At 35.3% G+C, this 21,391-nt stretch overlaps 2 protein-coding genes and 1 non-coding gene across 13 annotated transcripts in view; all 3 read right to left on the bottom strand.

Moving 5' to 3' along the window:
• The window catches only part of ctdsp1 (CTD (carboxy-terminal domain, RNA polymerase II, polypeptide A) small phosphatase 1), a 51,271-nt gene extending 42,886 nt beyond the window's left edge, over positions 1 to 8,385 (bottom strand). For both annotated transcript variants that reach the window (XM_021479012.3, XM_009304902.5), the window contains exon 1: positions 7,990 to 8,385. Coding sequence is in view for 1 of the 2 variants with exons in the window: in XM_009304902.5 (XP_009303177.1) it covers positions 7,990 to 8,065 (76 nt within the window). In the remaining variant the exon portion in view is untranslated. The remainder of the gene's footprint in view (positions 1 to 7,989) is intronic.
• Positions 8,386 to 15,525: 7,140 nt separating this feature from the next.
• Positions 15,526 to 15,610, bottom strand: mir732 (microRNA 732). Its single transcript, NR_030514.1, has one exon. It is a non-coding gene; the product is annotated as a microRNA 732 (primary transcript).
• Positions 15,611 to 17,482: 1,872 nt separating this feature from the next.
• spegb (striated muscle enriched protein kinase b) overlaps positions 17,483 to 21,391 on the bottom strand; it is a 164,345-nt gene continuing 160,436 nt past the window's right edge. For all 10 annotated transcript variants that reach the window (XM_073913014.1, XM_009304895.4, XM_021479006.3 and 7 more), the window contains one exon: positions 17,483 to 20,431. In XM_073913014.1, the coding sequence (XP_073769115.1) occupies positions 20,218 to 20,431 (214 nt within the window). In that variant the 3' untranslated portion in view covers positions 17,483 to 20,217. The remainder of the gene's footprint in view (positions 20,432 to 21,391) is intronic.

The raw sequence follows: 21,391 nt of genomic DNA, 5'->3' as shown, positions 1-21,391 counted from the left end.
ACATATTTTAGTAAGGACAGACTAATGACCTCAGACAAACACAGCACATCTGAACACTGCAGTACTTTTTACTTTTCTACATAAACTTGTCATCCTCTGAGAAAACGCTTGATGGTCACCTAGTTACAAGAGACGCCAGGGGAGCGCGAGCACAAAGCCCATTGTAATTGTCAAAAACTTAAGGTCAGAATAACAATAAATGCAAAAATGAGTGCGTTGGCTAGCAGCAGTGAAGAGATTGTAAATAATAAAGCATGTAAAGATGTCACCAGAGTGGCTTTTTGGTTTTCTTTTCTTGTGCATCCTCGCCACCAGCTCCTCATCTGAAAGAGTTTTTTAGCATAGGGGGTAATATAGTCATTCAATTTCACAATTTTTAATGTTCAGTATGTATTTGAATATTGATGATTAGTTCCTTTATTTGATGGCTCAGATTTGATTATCATAATTTTGTTTTCTTTACAGAGGTTTACTGTATCATTATTATTCACATCTAACAGATGTTGATCTACCTTAAAGTTTGCTTTGATTGTTCAGTGTTTACACTTTACCATTGCATACACTTTGTAACATTTAATTGATCAAGTTTAAGGGTTTCTTTAACACGTTTATATTGTTATAAAGAAATTAGATATTTTGTTTAAATATTTTTGTTTTTGACAGTTAAAACTAATTGCTATAGTAACTAACACTGGTAAATTAAAGTGGTTAAATAAAAAATAAATAAATAAAAAAACAATCCTAATATTCCTAAACGAATTGTTAAAAAATATTTAATAATTATCGATATTATATGATATGAAGCATAATATCATGATCATTTTTTGCAATATCGCCCAGCCCTAAAATAAACAAAAACAAAACACACAAAAAAAACAATGCTTACATTGGTAGTGAATAAAAAAAAAAATCACAATAAAATAATAAGTAACTAGATTTATTGTTTTTATTAGGTTTGGGTTCGAGTAAAAATCCTAGTTATTTATTTATTAAACTTCTGATTGATTTCTTCCAAATATCAATTAAAAATATTGTAATTTAAAGCTTTTTCAGAAAAACAAAAACACAAAAACAATTCTTTCATTGTTTGTGGTTGTAAAATCACAATAAAAAAATGAAATAAAAGATTATTTAACCAAACATTGATATCTTAAATCTTCTGAAGTAAAACCACTGACATTAGACTAAAAATGAATATAAACATTTGACAACATAGTACCTTTTTTGTCATTTTATTCAACAAAAAAATGCCCTTAAATGGCAAATAGTTGAATGGTTTGATTAAAAAGTTTCACTTTTTTTTTTTTTGGGATTTAATCTGTTAAACTACTGATGACAATTCTTGCCAAATGTAAAATAAAACTGCTGTCATTTAGGGCCTAATATAGATTCACACATTATTTAAATAAGGCATTATGAATTTATTTTAGGTAAAGACTACTGCATAATCTGCATTTTTATTTATTATGAATACGTAATTAAAACTAAGCATGTTAACCATTTCTGACACGTTTTTTTCAAGCAATCTTACCTTCCCATATTTGGCAGCATTTTAAAAAATAACTTATAAAAGATGGTCTAGTGTAATCATAATAAATCATTCTGCTTATTTACAATTATTATTAAAAACTTCTAGACTTTGTTGAATCGATTAGTTTTTTTCCCCCAAAACTGCTTGGAAAAGTGTTTTTTCTTGGGGTGTTCGGAGGATAAAGAGTGACTCTGAAACCCAATATCACACATGGCAATACAGTCAGTACATGCTCCTGATTCCTTCTCAACAACGTCATACTTTGCCTTACGAAACAATCTGTTACACTTTAGAATCTTAAAGACTGCTGGAAATGCAACCATCCAGTTAAGCAACATTCTTTAGATGCATTAAACAGGCTTGCTTTTTGTTTACCATCATACATTCTACTAAAAATTATAGTGCATAACTTTTATATCATCCACAAGAGATTTTAATGTAAATCAGATGGATGGGGGTCTCTTCAATGTGCTGAACCTACTGGACGGAGATGTTTTTATCAGATCTCCAACAAAAACACCAGCCTGTAAACCATCTCAATCATCATGGTTCACATGGTACCTGGTCTGTGTGCAAGGAGGAAAAAAAAAATTAACGCAAGTGAAAAACACAGCGGTTGGAAAAACAAGCAGCGAGACTGGCGGTTATGCGTCCTCACTTTCATTTAGAAAGCTTGGTTGTTTTCATTCAACAGCACTTACAATGATCTTGACGCATTTCAGATTACCATTTTTAAAACATAGGAAACTGATCAAGTCTAACTAAGAAGCTACACAGTGTTAGCCATAAGCTGGGTTTTCATCACCCTTTGTTATGTGCATTTAAGAGCCACATTAATAAAATTTGGAAGAAAATTCCATAAGGCTCAAAATGGTTTTACATTTGCTTGAGGTGATTTTGGGCTTTTCTAAATAAACTCTGACGTAGCGAACATTTTAGACACGAGACTAATCAACTGTCTCCTTTATGCTTGCCTTGTTTACTGTTGGTTGCTGGGTTACCAATACTACAGTCAGCTGCTCTAACAACTTGATGAAAACCTAATGCCAAGTTCAGACTGCATGATTTTAGCCCCGATTTTGACTTGCAGACAGGTTTTGAGAAATCGCAGACAAATACCTGATATCACAGGCAAATAGGTGCTCATTCACGTGAGTGACAATCACACAGTGTGAACTATCATAGACACAATCTGAGAGAATCGGCGATTCAAACTCATGCCGTGTAAAATGTGTTCTGGTTCAAAGAAAAAAAAAAAACATTGGAAATTACCTACAGGCAATGAGAGAGCAGCATCCACTAGTATGGGTCTCTGCAGACCAGCGGGGGGTTGGGGGAGAAGTTAAAAGGGCTTCTTTTTGGTTTATTTGGACCCAAGAAATAAAGCAAAAATTTGTGGAAATTTGGCAGGAGCACACGTGTCTGTTTGATGTGTCATGAGCAATACTACAAAAAGCTCAAAAAAGAAAAATAGTTGGGGAGAAATTCCCTTAAAAGACCAGGAAAGCAAAATAAGTACATTTCCTACCCCACTAAAGGCTTCTTTCTTATTGTGTAGTTATTAAGAAAAGATATACTCCATGACCTCAGTTGTTCCCACGTCACTTCTCACGCTTGTTTGGTTGAAAGATGTAGTTTGCGGACTGAGGCCCCATTTACACTAGTACGTTTCAGTTTTACAACTGCGTTTTAGAATGAAAATTATCCGTGTCCACCCTGGCGTTTCACCCAGCGTTTCTGAACAACTCTCTGTCTACACCACAGCACTAAAAACACACATCACTAGACCACACACACACACTCTGGCATGCGCTGCAGCATATCTACCCAGACGAGAGCTGTGCTTGCCGGACTGTTAATCAAGGATCTACCGCTGGATCCAATTCCACTATATTTGTTAAATGTGATATTCAATTCATCTTTTGGTCTCTATATAATGGCATATTCCCTGACTTTGGTCTTTTGAATCTATTACTTGTTCTCAGGTAACGTGTTTTGGCTGAGCGCGAAGATTATAAGTTAATAATTAATGTAACCACGTACTTTGATTCTGCATATTTGACTGATTGCTTGCCTTATTTCCTATAATATATAAACTTTTTGTACGCTATACTTTTATAATGGCCATTATTGATTAAAACTATAAAAAATTTAACTATTAAAACTGATATTCAGCAAAAGTGATATCCATCGTTATATATATATATATATATATATATATATATATATATATATATATATATATATATATATCGCTATAAATACATAATATTAATCATTTATTATTTTGTTTGAGCATGGATACCGCAATGTGTGTCCGTAATAGTCACATCGCAAGATATGCAATGTTGAGTTGGGATTATAGGTGACCAGGAACCACAGGTTAAAACACAGGTGAGATTTGTGAACACACTGCAGAATTTAAGCAAAATATAGTGAAAGTTAATTATCTGCATGTGTTTTTAATGCCTTTAATTGAAAGCATTTTAATAGAGCATAAAGAAATTTAATAAAGATTCATATATTGAATGATTTACATGATGAAGACTATGCATTGTTATTGTTAATTTACATTTGATTATTCAATTTTTGTGACCGAACACTGACTCTCCACAGAAAACCGTAAATTACTGTTAATTTCACTTTAATATTTTCTCTATTGTGTTTATGACTGTATTTTGTTTATTATATGTTTATAATCAATTACATAAATAGTTATATTTCAATCCCCTATAAAAACATCCCAATCAATCTAAAGTCTTTTGCAAAAAAAAAATTATTTAAGTCATCTGGTGAATCTGTCAATATATTACAATATATACAGTCGAAGCCCCCTGAATTATTAGCCACCCTGTTTATTTTTCCCCAATTTTCGTTTAACAGAGCAGATTTTTTCAACACATTTCTAATCATAATAGTTTTAATAACTGATTTATTTTATCTTTACCATGATGACAGTAAATAATATTTGACTAGATATCTTTCAAGACACTTCTATACAGCTTAAAGTGACATTTGAAGGCTTAACTAGGTTAATTAGGTCAACTAGGCAGGTCAGGGTAATTAGGCAAGTTATTTTCTAACAATGGTTTGTTCTGTAAACTACCGAAAAATATATAGCTTAAAGGGGCTAATAATTTTGACCTTAAAATGGCTTTTAAAAATTTTAAAACTGCTTTTAGTTTAGCCGAAATAAAATAAATAAGACTTTCTCCAGAAGAAAAAAACATTCTTACGTACTGTGAACATTGCCTTGCTATGTTTGACATCATTTGAGAAATATTTCAAAAAGAAAAAAAAAAAAAAAATCAAAGGGGGGCTAATAATTCTGACTTCAACTGTATATAGCAATACATACCTCAGAGAAAAAAATATATATATCGCAATGTGAAATTTTTCCAATATCGTGCAGCCCTAGACACTGCTTTACCTGCATGTTTTCTGTATATTTAACACATTGCTTTTTGGATTGAACTTGACACCTTTACAATCATATAAAGCCAAAATATATTCTACATTGTAATGCTTAAGTCTATAAAATGTATTAAGAATGAAAAATAAACCAATAATTACCATTAATACAAAACTCACCAAAAATGAAGTGCAAGATACTAAAAGCAACACAGAAGTCATGAAAACATAACTCATTTTGTTTGCATCACAGAAATTAAGATCACAGACATCAGATAAGCAACAACTCAAGGTAATGTTTGGGAGTCAAAACATTCTCAGGAACTTCAGAATTCAAAACCAATGGCAAAAAAGGATTAAGTAAACAATCAAAGAACAGCAGTTAGACCTGTTTCTATCATAAAAGGGTCAATTTTCAGCAAACCTTTGACCTGCAAATAGTGGCTTATCAGCACTTACTGTGACATTTTGAACTATAACCTTTCAATCATTCTACCTAGGACTGCACAATATATTGTTTAAACATCGATATCACAATGTGCGCATCCCCAATAGTCACACCACAAAGATTTGCAATGTTGAGTCTGTATTATGTTTGACCAGAAGCTACAGAATTATATTTGTACGAAATTTATATGATTTATGCAAAAAAAAAAAAAAAAAACATCTTAGAATTGTTGTCTTGTTTCTAGTCCAAATGTCTTTATTTCAAAGCAAAACAAGATTATTTAACTTACACTGGCTAATAATTTTGCTTGTTTCATGGAAAAACCTCATGGTGAAAACAAAACAATATTTTACTTGCTCTAAGAATGTTTTGACAATTGGACTAGAAACAAGACAAAACAAAGCAAAAAAAATGCATTTTTTAACATTGCGATAATTCAATTTCTGTACCTGAATACTTGTGGATGTCAAATAGAGCTTCAGTGCATTTGGAAAGTATTCATGGCGCTTTATTTTTTCCACATTTATTTATGTTACAGCCTTACTCCTAAATGGAATAAAATCATTTATTTCCTCAAAATTCTACAGACAATACCCCATAATGACAATGTGAAAAAAAGAGTTTTTACATTTTTTGCAAATTTATTAAACTAAAAAACCTGAAAAAAAAATCACATGTACAGAAGTATTCACAACCTTCAGTCAATACTTTGTTATTACACCTTTGGCAGTAATTACAGCTTCAAGTCTTTTTGAATATGATGCCACAAACTTGGCACACGTGCCTGGGATTTTTTGCCTATTCCTCTTTACAGTACTCTAGCAGATGATATTAGCCTGGTGATAAGCAGTGCCTGGTTTTCTCCAAACGTAACACCTGGCATTCACTCCAAAGAGTTCAATTTTAGTCTCATCAGACCAGAGAATTTAGTTTCTTATGGTCTGAGAGTCCTTCAGATGCCTTTTGGCAAATTCCAGGTGGGCTGCTATGTGCCCTCTAATAGATAGTGGCTTCCGTCTGGCCACACTACCATACAGGCCTGATTGGTGGATTGCTGCACAGATGGTTGTCCCTCTGTAAAGTTCTCCTCTCTCCACAGAAAGCTCAAACAGAGTGACCATCGGGTTATTGATCACCTCCCTGACTAAGGCCCTTCTATCCAATCACTCAGCTTAGATGGTTGGCCAGCTCTAAGAAGAGTCCTGGTGGTTTCAAACATCTTTTACTTAGGGATGATGGAGGCCACTGTGCTCATTGGAACTTTCCGAGCAGCAAACATTTTTCTGTAACCTTCCCAAGCCTTGTGCCTCAAGACGATTCTGTTTCAGACTTCTACAGACAATTCCTTTGTCTTCATGCTCGGTTTGTGCTTTGACATGCACTGTCAACCCTGGGACCTTATGTAGACAGGTGTATGCCTTTTCAAATCATGTCTAATCAACTGAATGTACCACAGGTGAATACCAATGAAGCTGCTGAAACATCTCAAGAATGATCAGTGGAAACAGAATGTACCCGAGCTCAATTTAGAGCTTCACGGCAAAGGCTGTGAATATGGGATGTGATTTTTCAGCTTTTTTGTTTGTAATAAATTGGCAACAATATCAAAAAATCTTTTCACGTTGTCATTATGGGGTATTGTGTGTAGAATTATGAGGAAATAAATTAATTTAATCCCTTTTGGAATAAGGCTGTAACATAAAAAATGTGGAAAAAGTGAAGCTATGAATACTTTCCAGATGCATGCTATTTTTGGGTAAAGGATAGCTTGAAATGCAAAAAACATGGCCTTTCAACTAACAAAGTATTTCCATCTTATAGGTCTTTTGCACATTCACCTGCACAACCAAACCACACAAGCTTAGTACATTAAAACAATTCACAACACTGCACAGCGACAAACACTAAACTATTTCAGTACAATAAACACCACAAAAATATATTCACTGACATTCTTGAATTAACACCATATAAAAAAAAGACTTAATCTGAACATCAAGAGATATAAGACAAGCAAAGCTAGGAGTCTGCTATTAACAAACAATCCCTATTCTATGCAATCTTGTCTCATGATAACCTGCCGCCCGAAGAGTCGTTTATTGTAAGTTCAGTGCACACACACAAAAGCATGAAGATGACTCAAGACAGGTTGGCTTCTGCACTACAGCACACACTACGAAGTAAACAAGGGTTACAGCCTTCCCTCATACGTCACATGTCATCATGGACACGCCCCCTTATTCTTAAAGCCTTCACTTACATAAAAATAAATAAATAAATAAAAGTCTTTATTTTAATAAAACTCCAGTTAACGGTGTACATATTAAGCTAGCCGTCTTTGATGAATGCGCATTGTATTATTATTATAACAGTGACCTGAATTAAAAGTGCATCAACTGTCATCCACTTTCGAGAAGTGGATCTGGCATGTTTCTGTAGTGTTTTGATGTGCGGAAATGTGCGATTGAAGTTTTAGTTACACTCGAAGCAAGATGACACTTTGAGGATGGAACTTTGTATCAAGCGGCCGCCGCGCGCGCCAAACATTCTTCAAAGGAGTTTTTGACATGCGCCGACTGCAAACTTTCTCTCAACTCACCTCTGTCGCGCAAAGGAGCAGTCGCTTCTTCATCTCTGTTCACTTGTGTGATGATCGAGGAGGACGGGTGGTCCATGAGATCCGTAAAGCCAGTACAATCGACACTTAAAAAGGTTTTCCGTATTAAAATCTTTCCGCTGGCTACGATTGAATTGAAAAAAAAGATGAAGAAAACTCCCTGCAAATGCCCCCAGAAATCCACAAGACTTTTACCGCTTAAAAGAAGTCATAATGAAAACCGTTCGAGGCAGGTTGCGATGTCTGTGCTGTTATAAGTTAGACGACAAAAAGAAAACGGAATAAAAATAATGATAAAAAGTTTAGTTCCTTGATGATAACTTTTCACAACATGGAGTTCGGCTCTGCTCTCAATTTCAACATACAAACATGGAACTCGGTGGTTTCAAGGCGCCCTTCCTCTTAAAGGGGCAACGACACTCCAGCAAGAACCAACTAAGCATCTTTTTGAAGGTCCAAAGTTTATGAATGTGAAATATGTCACGATTCCGAAGCAATATATCAGCGAGTTGCATACCTGTTCCACTAAAACAACACTTATAGAAGTTCCTCCAATATTTTATTGACCCCCACAAACGTTCATCATTCATTCGTTTTCTTTTCGGTTAAGTCCCTTTATTCATCAGGGGTCGCCACAGCAGAATGAACCAACTTATCCAGCATTTTACAAAGCGGATGCCCTTCCAGTTGCAACCCATGACTGGGAAACACCTATACACACCTATTCACACACACTCAAACACCACAGACAATTTAGCTTACACAATTCACCTATACCACATCTTATTAAATATAGCCTACTTGGGTTAAAAATGCCCCAACATATAACCCATATCCCATATAGGTTATTATAGCACCTTCTCAACTATGGGTTATTTTCCCACAGTGCATTGGGTTATAAAATTTAACCCAATGCATTGGGTTGTTTTGATTTTAAAAAAAAATATTCTGGTATTACTATTACTATAATTGTATAAATATGGCTGTGTAAATAAATAACATACAAAAATATTAAAAAGGCTTTATCTCCCTTACATTTTAAGTTCCAGACACTTAAACCTTTTTATCCATTTAATATAAATCGGAAGTGCGTGTTTGTATTATCAACAATTAAGAGTGCTGGTAAAAAAACATACAACATGGAGAGGTAATTTGATAACAACAACAACAACAACATTATTTGCAGTAGAGCTTAAATATACGTTATAATGCAAAAACAACATTACGTACTCAAAATAATACACCTCTTCTGTGTCAGTTAATTGGTGAAATTGAAAAATTTCAACCCTACTGGTTGAATTAATAAATAAATAATCTAATAAAGGTTAAAATAACCCAACAAAGCACCAAATATTTTAGGCAACTTGTTGAGTTATTATTAAATAATCCAACAAAGCACCCAATATTTAACTCAACCATTGGGTTGACCGCATGCATTTATAAATTTGCATATTGCATTAATTATTAATTATAATTACTACATATATTTATAATACTTCTAAGCTGTGCATATTGTAGCCTAGGGGTCCTGCAATACTGTAACTACAGGCTATGTGGAACGTAAATATTTAACATGGTAAAACACACATCATAGATTTAAAATGCATTTTAAACTGCATTTTAAGAATATAAACAATTATTCATTCAATAAGAACATGGTAACGATGTATCTTTACGTTATAAATATATTTACATTAAATAAACAAAAGAAATAAATACATGTATTTGCATTAATTTTATCATTTAGAGGGGTCCACTGAATAATTTCTTGTTTATTCATTCATTTTCTTTTAGACTAAGTCCCTTTATAAATGTGGGCTCTCCACAGTGGAATGAACTGCCAACTTATCCAGCATTTGTTTAATGCAGCGGATGCCCTTCTAGCCACAACCCACCACTGGGAAATAATTTCTTGTTTTATTGTGCAATTTCCCTTCAGACCTCCAGTATGAAATACTTTTACGCTACAATAATACTCCTTTTTTTGTTCTTTCACGTCAATTGGGTGGTAAATCTGACTTCGGTACAAAGTGTCCTAATCGCTCTCTCTCTCAGACTTGATTAACGCGCGCTGCCCCTTTAAAATCTACAAAATCCAATACGCAAACAAAAGTTTAAAAGATCTCTTGGCCTCGGCGTAAGGGAGCGCTAAATTCTAGGTTACATCTGGGTTGAAAACCGTTCGACGCGTGATATTTATCATTAGTAACAAGGCGAGAATGATTTTTAAACGAAAGCGTGTGTGTTTACCGCACATTAACAAGCAGGACAACTTTCTTGTGAACTTTTTTTGGCAGGCTCTGAGAGTACGGGCGCCTTGAGACCGTCTTCAGAATGGAGGATAGGGAGAGTCCTCAAAGTTCGCGCACTCTGTCATGTTGATTACAAAGTTTGCATCATTGGTATTCATGACACACTGCGCGTAACATTCTACAGTCATTCACCGAGAACACGAAAGAGACCCTCCAGATTATGAGTTGGAAGATTTTTTTGTGACGAGTCTTTTCTAAATATAATATACAATTTTAGCACTGCATGAAAAAGTTTGAGTTGATTAATAATCGACGGCATCATATTTTAGATTCTTTGACTACCTTTAAAACAGCAGCTTTTAAATGTAAATTTGAAATAATTTCAATTTTCAGTTTTATTTATATAGCACATTTAAAAACAAGAATCGTTAAATAAAAAAACAACAACAAACACTAATATAAATTTATGCTGAATAGTTTATTAAAACTGTAATAAAAAATATTCTATTCAAATATCAAAAATAATAAATCAAGTTTTTAAGGTTCATATAATATTCATTCATTAATTTGTCTTCAGCCTAGTCCCTGCTTAAGAGACAAAAACATGATTTTAGATGCAAATGCAAATCTTTATGGCAGTATAGACCATTTTGAGGGATGTAAACAAACTCGATGGTCCCACTGTACTTCCTGTTTTACATTTTTAACTTCTATAGCTTCTGAGAATCCAAAAATAGCCCCAAATTGATAAATAGTGTTATAATAGCTGTTTTAACATTGAGTTATGGTTGAATTGCCTCTTGTTAAAGTTATGAAATAGTTTGATAACAAGCAGGAAATGTTCATGACCACAGTGAAACGGTCTATAGCAAACTACTTACATCCAATGTGTATTATATTTAATTAAACTCACTCACTATCCTTCAGTTTGATCTTTGATTTATTAAAGTTCGCCACAGCGGAATAAACCACCACTCCACTAAATAAAACAATGTTTTATGCGACGGATGCTCTTACAGCCACAACCCAACACTAGAAAACCCCATACACTCCTACACTCCTTCATTCACACACACACACACACACACACACACACACACACACACACACACACACACACACACACACACACACACACACACACACACACACACACACACACACTGGTTCATTTTAGTTTCTTCAATTCACCAATAGCGTATGTCTTTGAGGGAAACCAGAGCACCCAGAAGATACCCACACGAACATGCGGACAACCTGCAAACTTCACACAAATGCATCTGGTCCAGCCAGACTGGAACCAGCGACCTTCTTGTTGTGAGACGACAGTGCTAACTACTCTGCCACTACTTAATTTAAACATAAATTCATGTTTTTAACTCCAAGGTAACTAGTTACTTTTAAGAAGTAACTTGTAGTGTAGCATGTACAGTAGTGTGACAGCTTAGCTACTTTCCCTAATGAGTCGCTTGTACCTTAAGCTAATTTCAGAGTAAGTGCATATGTGCCCAGGCCATCCATGACAGCTTCACACACAACCAGGGCTTCAGTATAAGGATCCTTAAACATGTTGGTACTTCCGGCACTGGTGTCCAGCAGAAGCACAGCTTTCAGTTCCTGCAGACTCATTGTATAGGCTCTTGATGTTATGGCTCTTTTCCTCAGTTTAAACATACAATGGTGGACATTCATACAGATGACAAATTAAAGGTCAGCAGTGACATTCAGCCGAGGCACACAGTATTAAATAGAGCACCACCTATTGGAATCACCAATGAGTGCTTTGAATCAGGATTGACATGGATGGCTGAATTTTGAACCTGAGGGTCGTTCATGTTCAAAGACCTCCCGAAGATGATGCTTCTTAAAATATGCTTGTGTATATTCCTAATACATGTTGTCTGGACCTGGAGTGCCCGGGCAAGGTTTGTTGCACGGTTTGGCCCCTACTTCCTTCAGTACACCTGCCTGGATTCTAGAATAGCTAGGAAGAACTTCATTAGCCAGTTCAGGGGTGTTTGGTTGGGGTAGGGGCTTGAAAGTGCAGGACGCCGGCCCTCCAGGACCGACTTTGGGTATAGTCTAGACCAGGGGTGTCCAAACTCGGTCCTGGAGGGCCGGTGTCCTGGAGAGTTTAGCTCCAACCCTAATCAAACACACCTGAACCAGCTAATCAAGCTCTTTCTAAATATATGCAAAACTTCCTGGCAGGTGTGTTGAAGCAAGTTGGAACTAAACTCAGCAGGACACGAGCCCTGCAGGACCAAGTTTGGACACCCCTGGTCTAGACGTTTTGAAATCAAGATGGAGTTTTACTTGAAAAGCAAAATTGCGGCAAAACTTTGCATTTTTCATCTGAGAGAGAGAGAGAGAGAGAGTTGTAAATCTGAATTTTCTATGTATGCTAGATTATGATGTTAGCTATTAATTGATTACAGTCAATCAATCAATCAATCAATCAATCAATCAATCTTTTTGATATATTTTTATATTTGATATATTTTTGGAATTTTTGATTGAGAAGAGTTTGGGATCAGAAATGATTTAATCTTTAATTAGTTTTGCAAGAAACGTTCTGTAACATTCAGCATTAAATAGGTAAAATATGAGAGTAAATTCAGATATTTTCCACGTCACTTTTAAAACAGTATTTTCAAATTCTAACAATAATTCAAAATTGTATGTTTTTATTACATTTTAAATCAAATAAGTGAAGTTCATTTATAAAGTCATTTCGAGAGGATCACATATGATCACTTGTGATTGAACACAGCTGGTCCTGCATTATCCAATTCCTGATTTACCAATCAGACGATTCCTAAGTCACCATAAATAGCTTAAGTTCCATACCACAGCCATCTTCTTTTGAAGAATCCCCATTTCCGTCCCTACTCCTCTTACTTTCCTAAATGGGTGGCACGATGGCCCAGTGGTTAGCACGGTTGCCCCATAGCAAGAACGTCACTGGTTCTAGTCCTTACCAAGCCAGCTGATGTTTCTGTGCAGAGTTCTCCCCTTGCTCATGTGGGTTCCCCCCAGGTCCCCCGATTCCCTCCCACCATCCAAAACATGGAACTTAAGTTAACTGACTAATCTGAATCAGCACCATTGACATGCTCCTAGTAAGTAGTTATCTCTTAAGAGCAATCACTATCTGTTCATTATCAGGGGAGTTTTGAAGTCTACCTAAGCTCAAACTCCCCTCTCACCCTGCAACAGGAGGGAGCTCTGGGCTCGAGGATCTCATGAGCTCAGGGCTCTCTCCCAGGACAGCATGCCAAACACTTATTGATCAATCATCAGAAGTGTGAACTCTTGAAAACTCTTGGTGAGCACAAGAAAAATGTTAGAAAATCTTAGTCTTTTGAACACTTACTATTGTGTATGTACTAATATTCATTAATAGATTTTCCTTTGGCTTAGTCTCTGTTTTAGGGGTCGCCACAGCAGAATGAATCGTCAACAATTCCAGCATATGTTTTACTCAGCAGATGTCCTTTCAGCTGCAACCCATCACCGGGAAATGTATCAATTTTTATTTGTTTTAATAGTTAGGGTTGGGATATCTAAAATGCTTTATGTCAGGGGTGTCAAACTCAATTCCTGGAGGGCCGATACCCTGCACAGTTTAGTTCCAACCCTGCTCCAACACACTTACCTGTAGGTTTCAAACAAGCCCGAAGGACTCAATTAGGCTAGTTTGATCAGGTGTGTTTAATTAGGGTTGGAACTAAACTGTGCAGAGCTGCGGCCCTTTTGGAACTGAGTTTGACACTTGTGCTTTATGTGATGCTATCATAACAGTTTCATATATTTATTTTATAGAATATTTAAATAATTTGAGCAAATAATTTGCAGGTTACAAAATGTTTACTATAAACACAAAGTATTTTCCTGAAACTGTTATTAAATAGGGAAAACAAATCCCATCAAGAAGGTCGCTGGTTTGAGTCCTAGCTGGGCCAACTAGCATTTCTGTGTTGAGTTTGCATGTTCTCCCTGTGTTCGCATGGGTTTACTTTCCTCAGGGTACTCAGGTTTCCCCCACATCCCAAAGACATGCGCTATAGGTGAATTGGTTAAGCAAAATTGGTTGTAGTGTATGTGCGTGAATAAGTTTCCCAGTGCTGTGTTGCAGTTGGAAGGGGCATCTGCTGCATAAAACATACGCTGGAATAGTTGGCAGTTCAATCCACTGTGGGGACCACTGATAAATAGCGACTAAAAGTGACCAAGCCAAACAAATGGATATTACATCTGACAAAGTTACAACCTATGAAAGGTACAACCTATGAAATCTATAGTCTTTGGGTTAATTTGGGAACATTTACATCCTTGAGGAATGTAGATGCCCCTTCATTGTGGAAAAAATAAAATAAAATTAACTTGATATGACCATAAATAAAGTCATATTTACAAATTATTTATTTGTTTGCAGCACAAAACATCTTGCAAACAATTACAGTGTGGTTTCGGCAAAGTTTTTTGTTCCGTTTCTGGACTTCTGAAGAGGGAGCTCTCAGATTTTATCTAAAATAGCTCAATTTATGTTCAGAAGATGGACCAAGATATCAAGGGTTTAATTAAAAAGAAATGAGGGTGAGCATTTAATAAAAGAATTTTCATTTTTGGGTGAACTGACCCTTTATGCCATTATGTGAGTTTGTGACGCACAAGAACAATAACGGTCAAGCAACACAATCTGTTACCAGGGGAGACTGTGCTATGCAGTTTAGTTTTAACTTTTGCACGATCAGTCTTCTCAGTTAGAGCCAGTCATTACTGGAACACACTTCCGATTGACTTAAGGGGTGTTAAAATTATTCTACTTTTAAATAGTTAAAGTACTTTTAAAGTTAAAGAAATGGCTAAAAGCAAATCAAGTTTGTAATCATGTGTAATTCTTTTGTCTAACATTTTAAGAAATTATTTTTACATGTTTTTATCTCTTTTTGTCATGTGTAACTACTGTTTTTGTATGTGTGATGATGTGTTTTTTTATTTTAGGTTGCCTTTTAAATGCTGGCAGGGGGCAACAGATGAAAATTAGCCCTTGCGGCTAACTCTGCCTTATTTACAGTTTTACTGTTGATTAATGAGCATTGTCCCTGTTAAATAAAATAAATTCAAATTAAAAATTCAAATTAACTCCTAAACAGATTCTCAAACAAAAATCAAGCATCACCCAACCTGATGAAGCTCCTCAACTTTTACTCCTCAGGATCCACCAAACGCCAGTTGTCCTCATGTTGGGTTTGAGATTTATAAATACATCTCCACCGAGAGTTCTCTGCTTTGAGATTGACACTATTAAAATACCAAAACATTTAACCCTCGGTGGAACTTTATCTTCGAGATGACAAACCGAGGTTGATAAAAGATCAACAAGTGAGCAGTTGCGCTGAAAATAGTGAAGACGTAATGAAAAGACCCCTAGAGACCGTGGATAGCTGTGATAGTGTTCAGAGATGCTGTCAGATTCTCAGGCAGGGCTGTGAAAGAGAAATGATCCCAAATGAAAGAGTGCACAGGTGGAAACATTCAGACTGGCCTCATTACCACACGTGAATGTAGTGTAAGCTAATGAGCCATTTATAGAGTCCAGTTGCAATCTGGTTACCCACACGAAAAAATATTATAGTAAACACTATCGAGCCATAATATAGTAACGTGTGTTATACTGTTTATTAGGAATGAATTGTTATGACAGTATATATGCAATATCCATATCGCTGAGTTGTTAACTAAATCTGACCAATCAGATAGTACTGTTGGAATAAAAAAAATTAGGTTTGATGTAACTACTTATTTAAAATGAGTTGAAGCAACTTGGTTCTTAAAGATATTTTGGGACAACTGAATTGTTTTATGTTCAATCCACTTAAATTTGTAAAGTTAACTTAATTTCTTCATGTTGTCTCAACACAAATCGATTGTGTGGAATCCAGCATTTTTTACAGTGTACGATCTTCATCCCCAGCTCTCCAGTAGGAGCTGTTAGGTGTACATAGAGCTGAAAATGAGCACTTAAGTTGGAAGACAAGAAAAGAAAATGACAACAGTCATTAAGAAATAGAATACCACTGAGGTGTTCAGTCATTCGTGTTGTTTTAAAGTCTAAATGTTTGCACCTTGACATTTTTAGCTCTGAAAAATAGCTACAGCCATATCACCCTGCAGCTCAAGACCGGTTAAGCAGGGCTGAGCCTGGTCAGTAGCTGGATGGAAGACCACATGGGAAAACTAGGTAGCTGTTGGAAGTGGTGTTAGTGAGGCCAGCAGGGGGCATTCAACCTGCGGTCTGTGTGAGTCCTGATGCCCCAGTATAGTGAAGGGGACACTATACTGTCAGTGAGTCTTTCATATAAGACATGTTAAACTGAGGTCCTGACTGTGACTGTTAAAACAAAAAAGAAAGAAAAGCTCAGGAACCAGAGCTAACCAATGACAAGCCTGTAAAAACATACAATCACCGGCCACCTAATTATGAACACCTGTACAACTGCTCGTTAATGCAAATTTCTAATCATCCAATCAAATGGCAGCTACTCAACGCATGTAGACATGGTCAAGACGATCTGCTGAAGTTCAAACCGAGCATTAGAATGGGGATAAAAGGTGATTTAAGTGAATTTGAACGTGGCATGGTTGTTAGTGCAAGACAGATTGGTATGAGTATTTTAGAAACTGCTGATTTACTGGGATTTTAACAGACAACCATCCCCTAGGGTTTACAGAAAAGGATAAGAAAAATGAGAAAATATCCATTGAGCGGCAGTTTTGTGAGCGAGAGAATGAGAATGGAGGAGAATGGCCAGACTGGTTCGAGCAGATAGAAAAGCAACAGCAACTCAAATAACCACTTGTTACAACCAAGTAAACACACAACGGATCCAACCGTGAAGCAGGAAACTGAGGCTACAATTTGCACAGGCTCACCAAAATCGGTCAATAAAAGATTGGAAAACATTGCCTGGTCTGATGAGTCTCGATTTCTGCTGCAACATTTGGATGGTAGGGTCAGGATTCGTGTCAATGTCATACCCTACCCGAATATTGTTTGTTAAAAATCAGTTTCCCTATAGAGAAAATGTAGTTTTTGCTTTCAGAATCTGAAACTGTTGTTTTCTGTGATGACATTCAAACCACTTTCACTTACTCCAATTCAAACCACTGAATTGACTGGATGATGATAATAATAAAAGAATGCAGAGTCTGTTGGGTATTGCTGACAGCAGATTTTATTCATGAAAAGTCACGTTTTCAACATATACACACTTCATTCTACTGTAAAACATTCATATTATCTCCACATTGTCACTGTTTTAGTGCAACATAATTCATTCCAGAAAAGCTCGGTTTAGTTTCACATTAAAGGGTTGCTCGGCATGACTGAAAGAGAAGTGAATGAACCAACACACCTCAAATAACATCAAATCTTATTCACAACAACAGAATTCGTTCCTCTTGATCGTGATTCCATTTTTTCTCGGTTGTAGTCCTCGCGCATATTTGAATAACCCCAAAAACCAAATAATAAACAAATTAGATAGAAGAACAAACCCAAAATGTTGCCATTTATGCAAAGTGGATGAAAATAAATGTGCGCGAGTATGGCAATAAACACTACACTAACAGTCATTCAATCTAAGCCAATAGTCTCAAACTCAATTCCTGGAGGGCCGCAGCTCTGCATAGTTTAGTTCCAAACACTTCCAACTCACGCCTGCTTAATAGTCTCTAGTAGTCTTGAACACCTTGATTATTTGCATCAGCTGTGTTTGATTAGGTGTTGGAGCAAAGCTGTGCAGAGCTTTAGCCCTACAGGAATCGAGTTTGAGAGCAATGATCTAAGCCAATATTTGTGAAATATAATGTGTTTTCCTGCGGTTTGAGGTCACTACCGGTTTTAAAAATAATCTAATAATAATTACACTCACATAGACCCATTTTTAGCCTATAAAATTTGTTGAAAAGTTATATTCACAAGTGTTGGAAAGTAACTTATCACATGTAATCTACACTCAAAAATATGATATTTGTTCAAACTACTTATTTCAAATGAGCTGAAACAACAGAATTATTGAGTTTTTGTTGCGACAGCTTAATTGTTTTATGTTCAATCTACTTAAATTTGTAAAAACTAGTAAGTTAATGTAATTTCTTCATGTTGTCCCAACACAAATTGATTGTGGAACCCAGCATTTATTACAGAGTAGATGTAATCTAGATGTAATCCGATTTCAAAATTGAAACACAAGTAGATTGAATTCGATTTTATAGTACTCGCCAGAGTATTATAAAATTGATACAAATTATTTATAACTCATTGATTTTTCCTAACTAAACCACACGTCTTTTGAACGCATTAAATTCAATGCAAACTTTTGCAGCTCAACATCTTTATGAAGCAGAAAATGAAATTAGTTTTTGTTTTCTTTTTGAAAATATCTGTACCATTAGTTTTACAGAGACCTTATTTTAACTTTAGCTAGTTTGTGAATATGATTTCTATTAGTTTTGTGGATGTGAATGACACAATCGTCATTTGTTCATTAGATAAATTAACTAAACAAATACAAAGAAATAAAATAAAAAACAGAATACTGACAGAATACTGGGAATCTATGCTTACCAAACAGGATGCAAACTGTTCAAAAATAAATCTAGATAAAACAAACTATGAAAGTAACATAATGATGCCTATAATATAACAAAGTCAAGATTAAAACTCCTATTTTTGGATTCATAAATTGTCAAAATGGACATAAGTCAAAAAAATACACGTTCTTCTAGTAATTAAAAATCTCAGATTTTTTTGTGATCAATATATGTAATGTATTTAATATTGTTTATGTGTTATTTAGATCAAAAATTAGACAGCTTTCAATATAAAGTTACTCTCATTCATGGGTATAAATGAATCTTACAGCAAAAACCTTCTTAAAATAATAAACTAAAGACTCTCAAACATTCACTGCAGCAGCTAACGTGTGTTATACAACATATTCTAGTCCCTTCAAAAAAAAAGTCACTTTTCTAAGACACATCCAAAGAGCTCTAGATAGTTTCCAGGCACATCTTAACCCATCTGATCTCTACGTGAAACAGCTTCAGAGTCTAAAAACAGAGTTCTGTCCATATGCTATTCACAGATGCATGCTGTATGCTACTGTATGCACTGAAATATATAATACATTCCTGGTCTTAGACTTCAACTTATCAAAAAAAGCGGATTAGCCAAACCGTACAGGGAATTCTTGCCAAAAAAATATCACTCCCTAAAGCTGTGAGGCCTTTTGATATTACAATAAAGTCAATCCACTTCGGTTTAGGTCAAAACACTTTAGCAAAAGACAAAAAAGCATCTCGTTTTTATTGTTTTTTTGTTTGTTTAGTACTGATAATCACTACTGTATAACAACTAGCAGTAATAAAAGTAATACTTATGCCATAAAAACTAGTTCAAAAAAGATGTACACCATTTTTTTTTGTCCACGAATCTCAAGGCCCTGGAAGACACCCAAAAAAAAAAAAAAAAAAACATCGACGTAAAATTTTTTGCATCAAGTGAAGGACTAGATCGCTGTCTTCTCGGTTTTGTGTACAAAATAGTCGCTTCTCTCAAGGAGAATGAGTCTAAAGTTCATCTGACCCCTCACTAGAGATTCAAACTGCTTTTGTTAAAAATGAGCGTGAAGTAAGAACAACATCCGGGACAATAAACACCGTGCATGCTGGCCACAGCTAATGGAGGTAAATGCACTGGATGTTTTGTATGTATGTGTGTGTGTGTGTGTGTGTTTCTGGTTTCAGAACTGACCCCAGCTTGGTTAAACTCCTGTGCTTGATCTGTGTAAACACACATTAAGTGGGATGTCCTGAGGTTGTGTCTCTCTCTGTCCGCGTCCTGAAGAACCCCGGAGCCGTGGCCTCATGTCTCATGCCGTGCTGGAGCTCACTGAGGGGTGGATGGGGTTTGTGGGTTGCTCTGGTAGGAACGCAGGAGGACTTTGTGCTTTGTTGCCTCTTGGGCTCTGATGTGCTGCTGCTGCTCCAGGAACTCTTTGAGGCGTGTGGTGGTGAATGTGAGAGTCTGTCTTCGCAGGCGCATCAGATATGCGTCCTGCAGCCACGAGTTGGTAAAGCAGTCCTTGATGGTCGGACGGGCCCTGAAATACATAGAGCAGAATACTACAGTTTATAGAAACCATGATTTATATATTTCTGATTTAATAAAAATCTGAAAACTAAATATTAAAATTAATATTCCTGTGAAATTTTAATTCTCTTTCAATTACTTCTGATTTAATATTTAACAGAGCAAGACTTTTTTTTTTTACAGTATTTGCAATTGTATTTTTTCTTTTAGAGTAAGTCTAATTTATTTAAGTTTGGCTGGAATAAAGACAATTAAAAAAAAAATCAAAATAATAAAATTAAATAGATATACATTTTGAAAGGTTATCTTTGAATCTTCCCTGTATTAAACAGTCCTTGAGATATATGCGAAAAGAAATTACCATACTTAGTGATTATGCCTTCTATCTATCTATCTATCTATCTATCTATCTATCTATCTATCTATCTATCTATCTATCTATCTATCTATCTATCTATCTATCTATCTATCTATCTATCTATCTATCTATCTATCTATCTATCTATCTATCTATCTATCTATCTATCTATCTATCTATCTATCTATCTATCTATCTAAATTTTGTTGATTACAATTATTAGGAATATTAGATTTTATTTGTCATTTTATGTAATAAAAAAGTATAAATTATATTATTTATTAATCTGTATTAAAAATACAAGCAATACTACTTTTCATTATGTTTAATATAATACAATACACTTTTTGTTACATGGGGGCATAAGATAAACAATTTTACAATAATTTGAAAATTACCAAAACTGTCACTGGCAAATTTAATTAAATTGACCCCTTTAATGTATTAAATAATTTTGACATTTTATTACATTTTAAAAGTGAAGTTTTACAAACTAATTTCGCGAGGAGCACTGGATATGATTGATCACGGCTGATCTCTCATCGGTAATCAGCAATAATCCAATCAGATTGATCTAAACCTACAATAAATAGATCGAATTCACCCTACTAC

Source organism: Danio rerio, chromosome 9 (assembly GCF_049306965.1).
Source record: "Danio rerio strain Tuebingen ecotype United States chromosome 9, GRCz12tu, whole genome shotgun sequence".
Taxonomy (NCBI): domain Eukaryota; kingdom Metazoa; phylum Chordata; class Actinopteri; order Cypriniformes; family Danionidae; genus Danio; species Danio rerio.
The sequence above is the reverse complement of the archived record's forward strand: the minus strand, read 5'-3'. Positions and strand labels throughout refer to the sequence as shown.